The sequence below is a fragment of the Chamaea fasciata genome, unplaced genomic scaffold (assembly GCF_029207755.1).
Source record: "Chamaea fasciata isolate MVZ Bird 193981 ecotype frontalis unplaced genomic scaffold, bChaFas1.0.hap1 SCAF_30, whole genome shotgun sequence".
In the NCBI taxonomy this organism is placed as follows: Eukaryota; Metazoa; Chordata; class Aves; order Passeriformes; family Sylviidae; genus Chamaea; species Chamaea fasciata.
Window position 1 is genome coordinate 1282886 of NW_027094115.1, and position 19002 is coordinate 1301887.

General features: G+C 57.7%; 2 protein-coding genes across 3 annotated transcripts; one reads left to right on the top strand and one right to left on the bottom strand.

Annotated features, from left to right (window-relative positions):
- The first annotated feature begins 2480 nt into the window (after positions 1-2480).
- Positions 2481-13878, top strand: DBNL (drebrin like). Of its 2 annotated transcripts, none has more exons than XM_066206126.1 (15): positions 2481-2635; positions 3130-3185; positions 4986-5098; positions 5355-5429; positions 5710-5856; positions 6457-6534; positions 7122-7273; positions 7957-8011; positions 8558-8629; positions 8728-8830; positions 10047-10157; positions 11343-11446; positions 12453-12558; positions 12845-12980; positions 13096-13878. In XM_066206126.1, the coding sequence occupies exons 1-15, from the start codon at positions 2553-2555 to the stop codon at positions 13160-13162; spliced, it is 1458 nt and encodes a 485-aa protein (XP_066062223.1). In that variant the 5' UTR covers positions 2481-2552; the 3' UTR covers positions 13163-13878. The 2 variants fall into 2 exon arrangements, with proteins under 2 accessions (XP_066062223.1, XP_066062222.1); XM_066206125.1 differs by having other exon boundaries at positions 2482-2635; positions 8555-8629.
- Positions 13879-13896: 18 nt separating this feature from the next.
- On the bottom strand, positions 13897-17617 carry CAPG (capping actin protein, gelsolin like). Its single transcript, XM_066206140.1, is given in 12 exon segments — positions 13897-13978; positions 14994-15066; positions 15159-15247; positions 15325-15457; positions 15805-15897; positions 15978-16127; positions 16546-16707; positions 17123-17277; positions 17357-17420; positions 17422-17491; positions 17493-17528; positions 17595-17617. Coding segments are annotated over 11 exon segments (1041 nt in total). The 3' UTR covers positions 13897-13978; positions 14994-15000.
- Positions 17618-19002: the final 1385 nt, after the last annotated feature.

The window sequence follows — 19002 nt, forward strand, 5'->3', positions numbered from 1 at the left end:
ATAACCACCTTATACATTATTTTCGCCCATATTTCCCATAAATAACATGGGACGAATCCTCAAGAAGTGAGGAGGTGGCTGGTTCCTGACAGGGGACATGTGGAGGGTGAACAGCCCATGCCACCCAGTGCTCCCCAGGTGCCCCCCAACTTTGCACTCATATGACTTCCTAAATCATAAAAAAGGCACTGGCAGCCCTGCTGTTTTGGGGTGTTTCCCAACATTTTTGTAAGTCCTACAAATACAGGAGAGCCTCTTCAGTGGGTTTCATCCACCGGGAGGTGACATCTGGTGTTCTGAGGGGATGACCAGATGAATGGATGGGGGATCCATGGGATGGAGGGGATGAAGGGTGTAAAGGTGGGACCACCTGACACCCCAGGATCTTCAGCCAACCCTAACCCACAACCACCCCAGGACCTTCCACCGTTCCTTCACCCTTGGTCACCCCATCCACCCTGGGACCCTTTAAGGTACCCCAGGACTCAGCACACACCCCATGACCTTGGCCACTCCAGGACCCTTGAACACCCCAGGACCTTTGCACACCCCAGGACTCTCAGCCACCACAGAACCCTTGGACAACCTGGGACCCTCAGGCATCCCAGGACCTACACCAACTCCAGGACTTTTAGGTGGCTTAGGACCCTTGAACATCCTAGGATCCTCCATCACACTGTTCACCATCTCCCACCCCATCCCACTCCCCCAGACATATTTTTCCCCGGGAACTGGGGGCACAAGGGTATTCCCACCCCCTTCCACCTCCTCAGCTGAAGCCTGAAACCCCAAGGAGACAAATCCTCACAGGGCACTGGAACCATCGCTATCTCTGGGGCCAAACTGGGGGCCTGAGGGGCTCGTTGAACCCCACCTCACCCTCCCGGGGCAGCGAGAGCTCGGGCCCCAGTTATTTTCCCCATGTGTGAAGGTGGTGGGTCATGGGTGAGTTGCTCCCACCGTGGCCCCCGAGCCCGCAGGGGTGGGGGTGAGACGCCGCAGGAGTTTTGGGGTAGCCCTCCCGTCTCCGCGTCCTTGCTGCTCCCCCAACTTTAAGGAGACCCCAAATGTGGAGGAAGGCCCGCGGGAGAGAAAGGGGACCCGATGGAGGGCCACCCCGAGATCCCCGGAGCAACCCTTCCCCATGCGGTGGCAGTGCGGTGGCAGCCAGATGTTGGGGGAGGGCTGGGGGAACAATGAGCTGCTAATGTCCCATTAACACATTCTGGGAACACCGCCGCACGAGGGCCCACCCTTTGTCCCTCCTCCGCACCTATCCCTCCGCCTCAGGTCACCTCCCGTGTCCCCCCAGGCCACCTCCTGCCCCCCCCCCCGAACACCTCTTCGGGAGAGCCATCGCCACGGGGGGCTGAGAGGCAGATTCTGGATGATTTGGGCTAAAATTGAGACGCATTTACACCCCAAAAAGCTCCGGGCTCCGAACTGCTTCGGTACTCGCAAACATCCCTGATGTGCCCCCCGACTCAGGTTGGGAAATGAGGGAAATCCCCGGAAATGCTGATTTTCTCCACCCGGGGGCTGCTTTTAGGGGGTACGGGGGCTGGGGAGGACTGTGTGGGATGTGGGCACTGTCGGAGCTGCACTGGCGCAGAGAACCCCAAGAACCACCGGGGAGCGGGTCTCCCAGAACAGCCCGGGATGGGAGTCCCTGAGAACTGCCCTTGGGGTGCGTGACCCCGACAACTCCCATTGGGTGGCAGTCTCCGAAAAGTGATGTGGCACGGGGGACGCCGGAACTGCCCGGGAACGGGGCCCTCAGGAGTCATCCTGGGATGGGTGAGCCCCAGAATCGCCCCGGGGTGGGGGTCCCCGAGAGCCGCTCTGGGATAGATGACCCCAAAGAACACCCGGGGGTGGGGGATCCGTGAGAAACACCGAGCCCGGGGGGGCCCGGGGCGGGGCCTATCAGCGGGGGCTCGGCCTGGAGGGTCAGGGGCGCCGCCCGTCTGTTCGAAGGGGCGGTCTCCCTTTCGGGGGTGGTCTCCCTGTCGGGGTCTGTTATTCGGGGGGTGTGGTCTCCCTGTCGGGGGTGATCTCTCTCCCTTATCGGGGTCTGTTATTGATGGGCGGAGTCTGGTATTTGAGTGGGTGTTCTCTCTGTCGGGGGTGGGCTCTCTGTCGGGGGCGTGGTCTAGCAGTTCGGGGGCGAGAGATGCCTCTGGTGGGCGTGGCCTGGAGGGGCGGGGCGGGCGGGGCGGGGCCGGGCGCTTCCGGGGCGGGGTGGCGGGGCCGGTAGCACCGGCGGGGCGGTGTCGGCGCCGGGGGCGGGGCCGGTAGCACCGGCGGGGCGGTGTCGGCGCCGGGGGCGGGGCCGGTAGCACCGGCGGGGCGGTGTCGGCGCCGGGGGCGGGGCCGGTAGCACCGGCGGGGCGGTGTCGGCGCCGGGGGCGGGGCCGGTAGCACCGGCGGGGCGGTGTCGGCGCCGGGGGCGGGGCCGGTAGCACCGGCGGGGCGGTGTCGGCGCCGGGGGCGGGGCCGGTAGCACCGGCGGGGCGGTGTCGGCGGTGCCGGCGGGCGCAGCGGGCGCGGCCATGGCGCTGAACCTGGCCAAGAACGGCCGGGCGCTGCAGGAGGCCTACGGGAACGTGGTGGCCGCGGGGAGCCCCACGGACTGGTGAGGGAGGGTCGGCGGGGGCCGGGGGTCGCTTAGGGGGATGGGGGCCGGGCGGGATGGGGATGGGGGTGGATGGGGAGGGGGGGACCGTGAAGTGTTCGGATGAATATGGGTGTTGGGGATGGGGGTGTAGGGGGAATCCGAGGAGGTGGGGAGGGCGACGGAGGAGTGGGAGTGAAACAGGGATGGGTGCGGGTGGAGGGCCTGGGAAAAAAAATTCCGGCTGAGCCAGTGGCTTGGGGGGATATGGGGATACAGGGATCAAAGTGTGGGGGTGTTTGGGGGGATGTGGGGTGGATAGAGGGCGTCAGGAGTGTGCGGTGGGTGAGGGGGCCGAGGGGTGATTGGGGGCTGGGTTGTTCGAGAGCATCAGGGGATGTCGTGGGGGATCAGTAAGTCCCTGGGCTGTGGGGTGGCAGGTCCCCCTGCACCTCATAAGGTGTCAGGGGTGTGTGAGCACTGTGCTAAAAATTCCATTTCTGCCTTAATTTTAGGGCTCTGTTCACCTATGAAGGCAACAGCAATGACCTGCGAGTGGCTGGCTCCGGAGGTGAGGGTTTTGGGGACCATCTCCCTGTTTCCATGGCTCTGGGGGGCTTCTCGGGCTCATCTCACTGTACCTGCATGAGATGGTGGGGGGTTTTTAATCCCTGAGGGTGTTTTGGGGGGTGCCCTTGGTGGGGGGACAAGGGTGGGAGCTGTGTCGGGGTGTCCAGTGTGATTTTGGAGTGAGGAATATGGAGCAGAGCCTCACTGGCAGCTCTGCTTTTCCTTTCCTTTTATTTTCCTCATTTCCAAAGGATCCAAAGTTTGGATCCTGGCAGCTCTTTGCATCCCTGAAGTATTTTGGATCCTGGATTTAGGCAGGACCACATGGTACTCCAGAGCCAGTCACTCAGCCAGGGCTCTCTACTCAATGCTCTTAAAGCCCCTCATGTCCAATTCCCTTCTTCCCACAATTCTTTTATTTGACTGCTGATTCTCACCCAAACACTCCTGGCTGGAAAGGAGAAGCAAGCCTTCAGGAAGCAGCGCATCCAGGCGGCTTTCCCCACGCTCAGCATTTGCATCCTCTGATCCCTCCGCAGCTTCTTCCTTAATTTCCAAGTGTTTTCCCAGCCTGTGGAGCTCTGTGGAAGTTTCCGTAATGCTTCACAGGGTCTGGTGGAGCTCTTGGAGCCAGGGGTTTGGTGCTGTGGAATTTTGTTTAGGAAAACACTTGTTGAGTCACAAACGAGAGTTTTGGGGAGCTGCAGAGGGTGTGCCCCAAGATCCCCACAGATCCCTGCTCCCCCTAGCATTCCTGTCATGTCCCTCTGTTCCAGCCCTCACCAACAAGCTTCAGACTTCCAGCCTTCAACTTTCCTCCTGGGTTTGAAGCCAAATTTAGAGCCAAATCATAAATATTTAATAGGGAGAAGGAAATGATCTGGGTGATGCTGCACAGCAGAGCAAGCTCTGTTGGTCTTTGTTACTCCTGCCAGGGGTGATAAGGACCATTGGCTCTTTTCCCACTTTTCAGGGCTCAGACAACCCAGCACAGGAGGAACTGTGGTCTGGGGGAATAGTTTTGAGATGAGACCGTGCATTTTTGGTGGTTTTCCTCCTTTCCGGGTAGTTTATTGGTGTAGTGGGAGCAACACTGTTCCCTTTCCATTGCCCCTGCCTGAGCCCTGTAGGGATTTTCCCTCTGGGATTCACTCCCAAGTCCTCAAACCAGGATTGAGACCACTCTAGATGGGTGTAACAGGGAGGGAGGCATTGAGGCAGGAGTTTCCCCATGGTGGACTAGCAGGACCTTTCCCCATGTTACCCTTTTTGTTCCTTCTCTACTTCCCATCTTGCAAAGCAGGAACAAGGCGCAGCCGGTTCCTCTATCACTTCTTAGCACCATTCCCACCTTCACTGAAGTCTTTCTGAACGTGGTTTTGTGCAGGAACCTGTGGGCAAAACTGACAGTTGCCTGCTCTCATTAAAGCTTCTAATTGATTAGGGAGTGTGAGCAGCAATTTTCCTTTCTCTGTCATGCCTCTGCTTGGTTGCAGATCTAGGACCTTTCTATATGGGGTTTGTGAAGACTTGAGGAAGAGGAACTGGGTGATGAAGGCTGCTGGGGATGGGAGTGGGTGAGAAATTATTTGGGTGACTCCCAAATAATCATGTGGATGATAAATGATCAGGTTATGTGTTTACTGAGTAAACACAGGGGTCTGAGGCACTCATGAGCTACAACAACTCCACATCTAATGGGGAAAATCTCTAGGGAGTACAGAGCTGGGATGGGTTTGGCTGTTCCCTCCACGTGTACAGAATGGGCTGGACTCACCCCCTCTCCTTCCTCCTGGGACAGATGGGGGGCTGGAGGAGATGGTGGAGGAGCTCAACAGCGGGAAGGTGATGTACGGCTTCTGCCGCGTGAAGGATCCCAACTCTGGGCTGCCCAAATATGTCCTTGTCAACTGGGTGAGTGGGGACAGACCTCGGCTTAACTGGGAGGGAGCTGGAGCCCGTCTGCCATGGAGCCAGGCTCTGCCATGGAGAGCAGGGGGTGTCCAGCCTGGAGAGGACAGGCCTCCAGGGAGACCTCAGAGCCCTTTGCAGTGCCTTGAGGGGCTCCAAGAGAGCTGGAGAGGGACTCAGGCTCAGATCCAGGTGCTGCTGCCATGAATCCACCCCGGAGGGCCTCGGGTGGGCCAGTGCTGATGGTGTCTCATTGCAGACGGGTGAAGGTGTCAGTGACATGCGGAAAGGAGCCTGCGCCAACCACGTCAGCACTGTGGCCAACTTCTTAAAGGTCTGATCCCCCTCATGTCCTACTTCAGGAAGTCATTGAAAGGTTTGGGTTGGAGTGACCTTAGACCATCCAGTTCTACCCCCCTGCCACGGTCAGGGATGTCTTCCAGTAGACCAGTTTGCCCAAAAAATCCCTCTGGATATTTTTTCCTTCTCACCAGAACCCTTTTCCTTCCCCTTGAGAGCTCTGGGAGCACAGACAGGACCTACCAGGGCAGGGTGGTGGGGTTGGGGGCTCGTAGAGTGACCCCCTCATGCCTGTCCTGGTTCCTCCTGCTCAGGGGGCTCACGTCACCATCAATGCCCGGGCAGAGGAAGATGTGGAGCCTGAACTCATTATGGAGAAGGTGGCCAAGGCCTCTGGGGCAAACTACAGCTTCCACAAGGAGAGCATCAAATTCCAGGACTCGGGGCCCCAGGTTCCTGTGGTGAGTTGAATCAGTCAGGGATTTTGGGTGCCTCTGGGTGGAGGGAAGGTCTGAGACCAGTATCATCCTGTGATGGAAGGAACACCCGTGCCATTGACATGTCTGTGGAATGTTCAGCCTGGAGAAGAGAAGGCTCCAGAGAGAACTTAGGGCCTCTTCCAGTGCCTAAAGGGGCTCCAAGAGAGCTAGAGAAAGACTCTGCACCAGTACACAGAGTAACAGGACAAGGGGGAATCGTATCCCACTGCCAGAGGGCAGGCTTGAAGCATGCAGTCATGGGTTGGCTTGGAGGGGCTTTAAAGCCATCCAGTCCCACCCCGTGCCATGGGCAGGGACGTCTCCCACTATCCCAGGGTGCTCCAAGCCTGTCCAGCCTGGTCTTAGACACTTCCAGGGATCCAGGGGCAGCAACCTGTGCTAGGGCCGGCAATTCCCTAGTTTTGGCAACATGCACATCGCTGGCCTCGCTCAGCCCTCCTTTAAATTGTGAGGCAAAGCATCAGGTTATAGGAACTTCTAAAAGAAGTCGCAGACTGTGCTGATTTGGGCTGAGTTTTGACAAAAAATGCAAAAAAGATGATTTCTCTGTGTCTTCCTCAGGGCTCTGTGTACCAGAAGACTAACGCAATGTCTGAAATCAAGCGGGTAAATAAGGATAATTTCTGGGCCAAAGCAGAGGTGAGTGAATGCGTGCCTTGGAGCACAAAGTGTTTGGATTTAGCTGGAAATTAATCTCCATATGCTTATTCCCAGTCTGGGAACTGGGGAGTCCTGCCTGGAATCAGGGATCAAAAGTTCAGGGTTGGGGTGCTCAGAGGGGAGGGGCTGAGTCTTGAAGGGGAAGGTGCCCCTTTATCTCATCTGAATTTGGCTCAGGGCTGCTGGGGTGGGCTCAGGGAGAAAGGGCTGGGATGCACCCTGGCTCTCCTGCCAGACAGCTGGGCTGCATCCCAGCTCCCAGCAAATCCCAGTTCGGTGAGGAAACTGGTTTTTGACCTCTCCAAGGGCTGCTCCCTGTCTCCTTCCCTTTCACTTTGGGTTTTAGGGGATTAAGCAATAATGTGTGAACCTTCTGACTGGATAAGTGTCCTGGGATCCACCACAAGCCCCAGGATCCATTGTGTGCCCTGGGATATGCTATGTCCCCTGGGACCTGCTGGTTGCCCCAGGATGCAGAGGGCCAGGGGGTTCTGAGTGCTGGCAGTGTGACCCCCACCCCTCTGAGCTCAGGAAGCCCAAGCCTCTGTGCCCGTGTCTCCCCTCAGAAGGATGAGGAGAACCGTCGGCTGGAGGAGAAGAGGAGGGCGGAGGAAGAGCGGCAGCGGCTGGAGCGGGAGTGGCGGGAGCGGGAGCTGCAGGAGGCAGCGGGGCGGGAGCAGATGTTTAAAGCCAGATCCAGTGAAATCGAAGCCCAGAAGTGAGTGGGGTTTTGGGAATGATTCCCAGAGCCCATCCTGCTCTCTGGGATCCCTATGGTGCTGCCTATCCCTGTCACTATCTCTCTGAGCTGCCTCCACTCCAGCAAAGTTTATTCCTTAGGAAGTGGTGCATCATGTCCATGCATTTCCCACTGCTGGAATTCCTGCAGTCCCAGGAAATCTCCTTTAAGAGAACAGATATGAGGGGATCTTGCTCCGTGGAGGGAACATCTCTCTAGCTAACTCCCAAGGAGCTTGGCTGCTTGTCCAGCATCATCCTTAAGTCTCCCTGCCCATGGATCCTGCTCCAGGACTACTCCCCATTCTGCTTCTCAAATTCTTGCCTGGCACCCATGGCCCCTATTTTTGCGGTGTCAGAAGTCCAGGGAGCTCCAAGCCCCACAAGGACCACTCCAGGGAAATCTGCCCAGCTCCCATATCAAGATGCTCATGTCCATATCCCCAAGTAAGAGATTACCCTGGAATGATCCCACTATTTGGAGCAACTCCTGCTCCTCTCAATGTGCTTCTCTCTTTGAGAGTGACCTGTAGCACCTTGTCAATCCTGAAGTGAGGGAGAGCATTGCCAAAGTGAGGGATGACCTTCATGTGCTATTCCCAGGGACCTGGAATAGTGGGGTGAGGTCTCAAATCCTCAGTTTTAATCCATTTGTCCCCACAGGAGACTCCAGCAGCAACCAGAGGCTGAGAACAGGGACAGAGAGCAGCAGCAATGGGTGAGGTCTGGTGCTGGCCCCAGGCAAGGTTTATCCATGGTGGAGGGGGCAGGGACCTGGGACGGGGCAAGTAGAAATGGCCTCAAGTTGCACAGGGGAGGTTTAAGTTTGATATTGGGAAAATTCCTTTGTGGAAAGGGTTGTCCAGCTCTGGCACAGCTGCCCACAACAGTGCCAGCATCCCCATTCCTGGAGGGATTTAACAGTTGTATTGATGTGGCACTTGGAGACGTGGGTTAATGGTGGCCTTGGCTGTGCTGGGCAACAGTTGGACTTGATGCTCTCAGAGGATTTTTCCAACCTAAATCATTCCATGATTCTATGACACCAATTCCATGTTTTCAGCCTACAATTCCTGCATCTCCCTCCCAGATCCGGGGTTTCCTCCTCATCCACCCTCCCTTGCCACGTCAGTTCCTTGGGTCTGGAGGGGGCTGAAGGGGGCAGGTGGTTCTGGAAGGAATTGGATGTGGCTGGAGGGGGCAGGAGGGCTGGCCGGGTCTGGAGGGGTGGCTGGTTGCCCAGACCTCTCCTGTGCCGCAGAAGGAGCGGGTCGAGGAGTACGAGGCGCAGCAGCGGAAGGGCGTCAAGAGAAGCGAGTCAGTGGAGAAAGCCCAGGTGAGGAACTGGGACCCTGAGCCCCTGGGGAAAGGGGAGGCTAGCTCGGCTCTGTGCTGCACAGGACCTTGACTGGGTTGTGTGCCCTCCCCGGGCAGGAGGCCGCCACGCTGATTGCGCAGAGAGCCATGAACCCCCGTGACATCTTCAAGCAAAGGGAGAAAGCGGGGCCAGGGGACGTGGGGATGCCAGCACAGCCAGGTACGGCCTGGGGACGTGGGGAGGGTGCTGGGGGCGGGTCCCAGTCCCCACTGGGTCTCTCTGCATGTGGAGGGGTCCCAGTGGGGCAGTGATATTGTGAGGCCACAGTTGGAGCTGACAACGGGCAGCTGATGTTCTCTGCTGTGCCGTGTCCCACACCTGGCTCCTGCCATTTTCCAGGGTGTGACTCTAGCCAAGTTTTAATCATAAAGACAAGATTTCCAAACTCTGATTCCCGTTCTGAGCCTTAAAGGGGTTTTTTTTGGGTTTTTTTTCAGTTAGGGTTCAATATATTAACAGCAGGAAAACATCACCTGATAGATTGCAATCTATCCTGACTGAATGAAATTTCACCCAAATTTTTGCACTGCCCCAGCCAAGCAGAATCTTGTGCTGTTAGAAGAGCCTTATCTGATCTCTCAGATAGAAATCAGGAAGTTTGCAAACCAGAGCTGAGAGCAGCTGAGGAAGTAGCTGTGACAAATGCGTGACACCCTCGGGTGATTGCCTCTGCTTCCTCCTCCTCCTCCTCAGCCCAACCCCCTCCAAAGCACCTTAAATTCATTCAGAATAATCACTTTCACTTGGTAATAGGAGCATGAATCTCTGCTACCTTGGGCAGGCAAGCCGTGGGTGGGAGAGGAGGGAATGTCGTTCTGGGAAAATGTCTTTTTTGATGGTTAGACATCATGGGGAGAGACTGACTTTGAGGTATTCTTTTAGGATTTGATGGTTTTCATGGAGGAAAGGGAGATAAATGCCCTGGAATTGATCAGACCCAGAGATAAGGGTAGGCAGGAGTCTTGGTGCTCCTGGGACTTGGCTGGGAATTCTCCTCAGCTTTTGTTTGGTTTGGAGGTGGAGATGAGGATTTACCAGTGCAGTTACCTCCTGCCACAGGAAATGCACCGGCAGAAACCAGTTTGCATCATCCCCTCCCAGTTTGATGCCTGTGGAGTTCAAGGTGCTCCAAAAGTCACCATGGAGAGCCAGAGGCAGAGCCGTCCAGCTTTTCCTCCTCCACAAAAATCCACTTTTTAAAAAATTTTTCCTTGGCTGCTGCTGTAACCAGTTGCCAAACTTGTTTTCCACAACCAGGATTAGAACTGGAAAATCCTGCTTGGGAGGGTGACCCAGCAGTACCCATGGGTGCACAGTCAGGCTGGGAGTCCCCCTGCCTGATCAGCTCCTGCAGCCCCTTCAATTCCTTTTCCAGGGAAGCTCCGCAGCCCATTCCTGCAGAAGGAGGTTACCTCTGTGCCCAGTCCTGCCTCCTCAAGCCAGGATGTTTGGGGGTCCCTGCCAGCCTCCCCAGTACCTGCAGCAGGTATGTGCTTGGCTCCCTCCACTCCCCAAAGCTTTTCTCCTTGTCTTCCCAACTAGATCTCACAAAATTGGGCATTTTGAGCCTGGGCTTGAAGATTCCATTCGTTTGGTTTTCCCCTGGGCTTTGTCTCCAGCCAGGGCTGAGTGTGATGCTGAGGATGAGGATGGTTCCTCCTTGTCTTCAGCCAAAGGCTCAGTGCCTGGGGGATGAGGATATCTCCTGCTGGAGTTCAGGCTGGAATTTGGCTTTGCATACCCACCCACCTTCCTCCAGACTTGCCACAGGGCTTTGACAGTCGGGCTCAACCTTTTCCAAAATACCAAAGGCTCAGCTGAGGTGGCTCCATCCCTGTGCAGGGGTTTCCCTGCTCCAGAGTTAGACTTGGCTGTTCCCTTGTCACAGTAAAGTACATGGGCACAGAGTGACAGGATAAGAGGGACTGGCTTCTCACTGCCAGAGGGCAGGGTTAGATGGGATATTGGTAAGAATCCTTCCCTATGAGGGTGGGGAGGCCCTGGTACAGATTGCCCAGAGAAGCTGTGGCTGCCCCAGGAAGGCCAGGTTGGACTGGGGTTGGAGCAGCTGGGACAGTGGAAGGTGTCCCTGCCCAACCAATTTCCCGGTGGTCTGGGGGAGGAAGAGATTCCAGAGAAGGGCTGGCAGTGCCCAGAGGTCTCCCCATGTACTGTAGGTGGCACCGAGGGCCGTCCTTGCCCCTGAATCATGGAATCACAGATTGGTTCTGTTTGGATGGGATCTCAGAGACCATCTAGTTCCACCTCTCCTGCCATGGGCAGGGAAACAGGGTTGTGCTGGGGCTGGGATCCAGCTCCAGTATCCCCACGCCAGTGTCACCACTAGATGCTGCTCTTGGCCAGGACCTCTGCTCCAGTCCTTCCCCTCCATGGGAATTTTTTCATCTTGAGCAAGTTTATCCCTTCTTTGTCTTTATCCCTTCCTTATCAGAGATAAATCTCTCCTTTGTCCTTTCCATTGCTCCCTAAACCCCTGCTCACTCCATCCCATGCTTGCTGCCTACTCCATCCCATGGTCTGTGTGTGCTCCAGCAAGAGACCCAGGGGACACCCAGCTCCTAAGCAGGAATATGGTGTCACTCCAGTCTGGGGCAGGAGCCAGATGAGGGGGCAGCATGGTTTTGGCGACAGATCCCTTGTTTCTTCTCAGGACGAGACTCTGGATACAATTCTGGTGTCCCAGGGTGCCACATGGAAGAGAATCTGTACGAGGAGCCTCCGGAGCCCTCGGCCATCTATGAGGAGCCACCCCAGGTGAGTTTGGGGGGCAGTGGACCTCGTCGGGGCTGGATCTGCATGGGAAAGCAAGGCTTGTCCCATCCCTAGGATGAGCCTGGAACACTTTTCTGAACTAAAATCGTAGCAAAAAGCAAAAATCCCAGAGCTCAGGATACACCCATGTGGCAAAGGGGTGCTGCTATGCCTCTTCCCAGGGCTTCTAGTGGGAGACACTGGTACTGAGTTCCTGGCACCCATCCTGCCTGCACCCCAGGGCTGCCCCAGCTGTTGTCAGTGCCACATCCCAGAACCAGCAAGGGGAGAGGATCCATCAGCCTCTTCAAAGCCCTTTCTCCTCCTCCTGCTTGTCTGCACATCTGGACCAGTGGAGTTGGCAATCCCAGCTATTCCTGGTGCACTCCAAGATTTTCCTGTGGCTCATTGCAGGGTTGTGCTGTGCTGCTGTGTTGCCCTCGGAGATATGGGGCCCCTCTGGTTTCTTCTGTGCTCACCAAACTATCAGTATTCCAAACATTTTCTCATTCTGGAATTCGTCTGGAAGTGTCCAGCAGGTTCCAAAGGATTCCAGAGGAGATGGGCTCAATAATCCCCTCAGCCTTTCTTGAGGAAAGCAGACCACAGGCAGCTCAGGCTCTGGCAGAAATGTTTCAGAAGCTGGGGTTTATCTGTTGAGGGATGAGCCTCTGTCTGCAGCAGGGATCCCAAGGGATCAGAGGAGTTGTCTGCCACTGGTCTCCCGTGTTTCTGTTGGGATGAGATCCCAAGGCACAGGGATTGGTGTTGAGTTAGATGGACACATGGCCACCTTGGCTCTTTGGCTAAGAGCTGGTTTGCCGCTGTGGCAGACACGTGGCACAACTTCCCTGGAGCCCACATTTTATTCCAGAGGGCACTTGGAACCTCCAGCACACAGGTCTCCAAGCCTCAGGGGGCTGATGGACATTTCTGGGCATTGGATATTGTTGTTCTCTTCCGTCCCACTGTTCTCCTGGTAATTCCTGCTTTCCTCTCCTTCCTGAAGGAACAAGTTGATGATGCCAAATATGACTACAGGGTGGAGTACCAGGAGCCACTGGACCTAGCGGGGAAGGGGCTCTGTGCCCGGGCACTGTATGATTACCAGGCTGGTGAGACCCACAGAGCCATTGCCCTTGTCCCAAGTCCCTCTCCAGCTCTCTTGGAGCCCCTTTAGGCACTGGAAGGGGCCCTAAGGTCTCCCTGGAACTTCCTCTGCTCCATGCTGGACATTCCCAGTTCTCCCAGCGTGTCTCCAGAGCAGAGGGGCTCCAGCCTCTTGGAGCACCTCCATGACCTTCTCTGGACCTATTCCAGCAGCTCCATGTCCCTATTATCTTGGGAACCCCAGAGCTGGGGTGGTCTGACCCTCCCTCCCCTCTCTCTGTCCCACTGCAGCTGATGACACCGAGATCTCCTTTGATCCTGAGAACATCATCACCAACATTGAGATGATCGACGAGGGCTGGTGGCGCGGCTACGGCCCCGACGGCCACTTTGGGATGTTCCCCGCCAACTACGTGGAACTGATAGAGTAGGGGAACTGGCGGGGGGGCTGATGGGGGGCTCCAGACCCTGAGACCACTCAGCTCCTGCCCGATTCTTCCAAATGACATGTGGCTTTTTCTTCTTCTCTCTTTCTCTCTCAGTGAAGTGCCATTCCCCAGTCCCTTGGCAGAGCCCCCCCTCCAGGTGCTGCACCCCTGTCCCCCATAGCTGCCCTTGGGTGGGTGAAAGAAGGGTCCCATCCCACCCTGAGCCCACAGCGCTGGTCTCCCCCTCCTCCGTTGGCTTTGGAGTGGGAAGGAGGGTGCGACAAATCCCTTACAGGAATTTTCAGGGAACAGATTACCTCCCCTCTGTCCTCCCTCCCACCCATGACCTTGGACCTGCCGCAGCCACACTGGAGAAGCCACTTTCCCAATTTTATTTCACTGGAAAAGCTCATCGGAATAATTTTGGAATCCTGCAGGGTCTGACATGACCAGGAGAGGTGAATCTGTTCCCCACCACCCTGAGCACACTGAGCTCACCATATGTGATCCTGTGTTTTCCTCCTGGCATTCCCCACTGTTCCCTTCCCTCACCCCAAACATGCTCTGGGGATTTGAATTGGGAGTGAATAACCTCCCCTGCAGCATAGATCCAGCCCGGCCAAGCACGTGGGACCCCCCCCTCCCCACCCCCCCAAACTCACTGTGAACAAGGAAAAGCCCAGCCCAGCCCCTCCCGCACACGGAGTTTCCTGCCCTGGTGTCACTTTGGGAATAGAAGGAGAGAAAGGGTTGGGGCGTCGGGGGGCCCCAGCTTACCCACCCCTCCTGCGGGTGCTGGGAGACATGGTGGCTTCTCTGAGTCCCTCCCCCAAGCTCCTTCTTCTCCCTGCTCCCCCCCGGGCCCTCCCCAGCTACAATAAAAGGGCTTTTCTTTGACGATGGATGTAGCAGGATCCTGGTGGGATTTGGAGAGAAATGCCAGGGGTGTGATGTCCATAATGCCAGATGTTTTCACACAGGTTGTTGTGAGCAGGGGCTGAGCAAGGGGTAAATGGGGACATAATTAGTCTCAACACTAATTATCTGGGTCTAATGAGGGAGGAAGCAGCCTGCAGTTGTTGAGGTCCTGGTATCTGGGTTGGGCCCAGGGTGGAGAGGGGCTTTGTGGGTGTGACTGGTGGCCCTTTTGTTTTGAGAACAGTGGTGATGATTGGGGGTGCAGGGACTGTGGAGAGAGCAGAGGATGGACATGGAGGTACAGTGGAGGTTTGCAGACATGAGGGATCTGGGGACATGGGGGATTCATGGTGGCAGCCATATGGGTGCCATGGGCCATCTCCCACCCTTCCCAAACACACGGGGTCAGGTGCTCACACAGGGACCTGGGGACAGAGAACGGGCAGGGATGGCATGCATTTGGGTATGTTGAGGAGATTGGGATGGTACGGGGATGGAGTTGTCACAGAAAGGACATGGCATGGGCTTGGAGATGGCATGGGCATGGCAATGGGGAAGGCAGTGCCATGGGCATGAGAATGGCAAAGGGACAGACAGGGATGACATGCGCATGGGGTGGACAAGGGCACTGGGATGATGGCATTGTTGTGCACAGGGGTAGGCGTGACATAGGCTTGGGGATATGGTGGACATGGGTATGGTACAAGGAGGTGAATGACTGGCATGGAGAGGAAGATGGCAGGGGCTTGGGCATGGTGTTGGCATAGGAATGGCACAGGGATAGGGATGACAAGGGCTTGGGGATGGCATGGAGATGAGCCTGGCATGGACATAGTTTGGGCAAAGGCACAGGGACATCACAGCAGTAGAGATGGCATGGGCTTGGTATGGGACATCAAGGATGTGATGCACAAGGATGTGCATCACATCCTTGATATCCCATGCCAACAGCATGGGGATGGGATGGGCAAAGGCACAGGGACAGGGATGGCACAGTAACAGGGACAGCTGAACAGAGTGCAGCCATTTCTGGGAGCTAGCACAGCTGGCATAAGCCTGGTCACACCCTGGGTTAGGAACTGCCCCATGGGCACCTGCTGCTCATTTCCAGCTGGTGAAGAACTGCTTGAAGAAGGGTGTCTCACGGCCCTGGGGTAGGATTTCCACCTGTGGGGACAGGGACAGGTAGGGGACAGGGACTGGGAGGGGGTGATGCCTCCCATACCAGCCCTCGAGCACCCCTCAGCACCTGCACCCACCTGTATCTGGGGCGGGTGGCCCATGCCGGCGATCACGTCCTCGGCCATCCTCAGGGCTGCCTGGCACTCCTGCACGTTGGCCTTGCGCCCTGCAGAGGGGGATTTCAGAGCTGCTCTGGGGACAGTCCCTGTCTCCATGTCACCTTGTATCCCCATCCCTGGGCACCTTTCCAGACGAAGACCGTCCTGCCAGCGCCATTGTCCAGCACAAAGCAGTCATCAGGACAGAGCAGGCTCTGGCTGAAGGGGCTGCTGGTGGGCACCTGGGTCAGGTCCATGTGCCCTGTTGCGACTGACACCTGCCCGTGGAGGGGATGTCACTCTGGAGTCACCTGGGGCCTCTCCAGCCCAGTGTTCTCTCCCTCCCACCCAGCCACTCTGGCGTTCCCCATCCTCCCCTGCTCCAGGGCCCCTGTGGTGTCCCCTGGGGCTATTGCAGTGTCTGTCCCCTGGCCATGCTCAGCTCTGTGTGGCTTTCCTAAGGGTCACCAGAGTGTCTCTGGGCCATGTCCAACCTCATGTGCTCCTGGGGGCCATCATAGTGTCCCCTGGCTGTTCCCAGCCTCATGTACCTCCTGTGCCTGCCATAGTGACACTTAGGTGTGCCCAGCCCTGGTCCCATCATGGTGTCCCGCCATGTCCTTACCTTGTAGAAGACAGCTGCCACTGTGTTGCTCTGATCAGCCACCACATCCTCCTCAGGGCTGCCCTCCTGCAAGGGGGGCTTGGGGCCCAGCACCTGCCGGGTGATGAGATGGGGGGGTCATGGAGCAACCCCAGGGACACCCAGATCCCCCTCTCTGCCCAGTGGGGACATACCTGGCCCATCTCAGGTGGCTCCTCACCATCAGCCACAATCTCCAAGCGTGCTTTGCCACCCCACTTGCTGTCCCAGAGGGCAGCAGCCAGCTCCTGCACCCTGCTGTGCTCCAGGACATTGCTCCGGGCCCCACACCAGATGAAGAGAGAGAAGGGGCAGGGAAGGGGACAGTGGTGATGGAACTACCCCAGGGTAGCCCTCAATCCACCTCGCCCAGGCTGGGGATGGAGAAGTCACTGGGGTTAAAGCTGGTCCAGGGAGATGCCGTGATGGGGAGAGGGGCACTGCAATGGATAGACGACACCGCTATGGATAGGGAAATGTCCGAGTGGCCACTGGAAGGACAGACAGACACCCCAAGAGGAGGACAAACAGCCAGTCCTGTGGAGAGCCAGATGCTCCAAAGAAAAGAGACATGCCACTGAGCTGATGGACACCCCAGAGGATAGAGGAGCACACAAGACATGTTGCACTTTGCCTCACACCTGGTGAGAAAGGTCTGGGGGCCAGGGATAGCAGCAGCGGGGACAAGGAGTGGGACAGTGGGTACAGGTGCCCTCCGCCCACCTGTCCCAGGTTGAGGAGGAAGCAGTCGCCAGTGTTGAAGCTGGCCCAGGATGGGTCCCGTTGGCTCGCCCGGATCTTCCTCTTGCCCTTCACCTGGTACAGTTTGGGTGCAGGGTTGGGGCCAGGGTGGGTGTGGTTAAAGGCCAAGGCCATGCCACCCTCCTGGTGGCACAGGGGAGGGGCTCAGCACCAAATGGGGGTGACAACCACCCAGCATGGATAGTGAGCAGCTGCAGGGGATGCTGAGCACCCCATGGCGGTGCTGAGCCCATGGTGGGGTAACCAGCACCCAGTGGGAGTGCTGAGTGTCTGGTGGAGGTGCCCAACATCCAAGAGGGGTGCTGAGCACTCAGTGCAGTGCCCAGCACCCAGTGGTCTTGACAAGAACCAACAGAGACATGAACACCCAGCAGGGATGCTGAGAACCTTCTGGGGGTGCCCAGCACCCTGGGGGGGGATGAAGCAGAGTGCTGAGGGTGCAGAGAGCCCAGCAGTGACACTGGGCACCCATCTGGGGTGCTGGGAGCCTAGTCGGAGTGTTGGGAGCAACCCGAGCCCCCCTGGGGACCCCTCATACCTGGTAGGTGAGGCTGCGGGGGAAGTAGTCCATGAAGTGGTCAGACTCATTGCCCTGCACCTCGCGGTGGGTGACGGGGTGCTCACCCAGCAGAGAGCTCAGCTGGGTTTAAAGGAGGGCGCAGGCGCCCCGCTCGTCCTGCGAGGAGTCCTGGCCTGTGGGAGCCAGGTGAGCACCCGGCCCCACCTGCCCCTGCGCCATCACACAACCGCTCCATCCCTGCCCCGTGCTCACCCATCCACAGGTGGAGGTGGGCCTCCTCCTCTGGCCCATTGTGCAGCACCAGGTATGAGTCCCCCTGAGAAGAAAACACCCAGGGTGGCCTCAGGGACCTCCACTGGCAGCAGCTGCTCCACCCACCAGACGTGCACCCAGGCTGGTGGCACCAGGGTCAAAAGGGGAACCACTGTAGGGCAGCAGGTGGGGTCAGATGTGAGCAATCGAGGGGGTTGGGGGGGTGGGGAGGGGGTACCTTTTGGCGAGAGCGGTGTACATGGCATTGGGGCTGTGGGGACAGATGGATGGATGGCCAGATGGACCTGTGGATGGGAAGACACCATGAGATGGTTGCAAAGGGTGGAGAGGCAGGAGGGAGATTAATACCCAAAAGGACCGACGGATGCCTCAACAGACACCCAGTGGACATCCCGACAGACAGCCACTCAGAAGGACAGTTAGACACACCAATGCACACATGGACACCACATGAGGTAGATGGACACCCCAATGGGCAGACAGACACCCAGAAGATGGACAGACACCCCGAGGCAGAGATGGAGGTCTCTATGGGTAGGGGGAGACTCCCATGGACAGATAGGCAAACCAATAAATGGACACCAGGAAAATGGAAATACACCCCAACAGCCAGAGGTGTCCTGACGTACAGCTAGACACCTGGAAGGACAGGCAGACGTCCCGGCAGACAGACAGACCCCACGGGGATGGGATGCCCCCAGAACAGACCCGCGAGAGAGAAGAGACCCGCGAGGAGTACATCCCACGCTGACAACCCGACAGCGACGCCCTCCAAGGGACAGACGGACGGACCCCCGATGGAGGGACGGCCCTCCGAGGGATGTCTCGAGAGCGCCCGGCTTCGCCTGAGGCTGTGATGGAGCAGGACGCCCCAACACCCGGAAGGTGCTGGGAGTGACTCAGGCGCAGGAAAGGGTGGGGACGAGTGTGGCCAGTGAGGGAGAGCAGGGGTGGCACGCCAGGGCTGGGCCTCCCCGGGGGTTAAATGTGGTCCTGGGTGCGGGCCCTCGCATTTGGAGGGGGGCACTGAGCCCTGGGACCCCCTCCCCTCTGGGATCCCCACCCTCCTGGGGACCCTTTCTTCATAGGACACTCTCCCTGCCTCCACATCTTCATGGGACCCCCACCCCACTGGGATCTGTCTTCACACTGCTGGACCCCCCACCATTGTGTGGACCCCCCTGAGGAACCCCCTCCTCCTGAACACTTCCTCAATGCTGCTGGACTGCCACACTCTCATGGGATCCCCCCCCACACCATTGCTGAGACATCCATCCTCCTGGACCCACTCTGGGATCCCCATCCTGCCGGGACCCTTGTGGGACCCCTCCACCCTGATGACACCCTACCCCATCCTACTGAGACCCACCTCTTTCCAGGAGTACCCACCCCTCCCAGGACCCCCATCCCTCCAGTGTCACCTGTGGGCTATTTGCCCTGGGGTCCCAGGCCTCTGTCCCCTGCCAGGGGCTGGGGCAGCTGTGGGGGTCCGGGGGAGGTGGAATCTGTCCTGGGAAGGGGAACTATACTGGGTGTGAAGATGATACTGGGAACTGTAGTGGGTGGGCTGTATGGGGGTGGAACTGAGTTGGAAGGAGGCTGTAATGGCTGGGGGACTATACTGG

Bases quoted from the DNA above. Each gene is read 5' to 3' on its own strand.
- DBNL (XM_066206125.1), top strand. From the start codon at position 2,553: ATGGCGCTGAACCTGGCCAAGAACGGCCGGGCGCTGCAGGAGGCCTAC. The intron at 5,857-6,456 runs GTGAGTTGAATC...TGTCTTCCTCAG, and splicing joins CGGGGCCCCAGGTTCCTGTG to GGCTCTGTGTACCAGAAGAC. The intron at 10,158-11,342 runs GTATGTGCTTGG...GTTTCTTCTCAG, and splicing joins CTCCCCAGTACCTGCAGCAG to GACGAGACTCTGGATACAAT.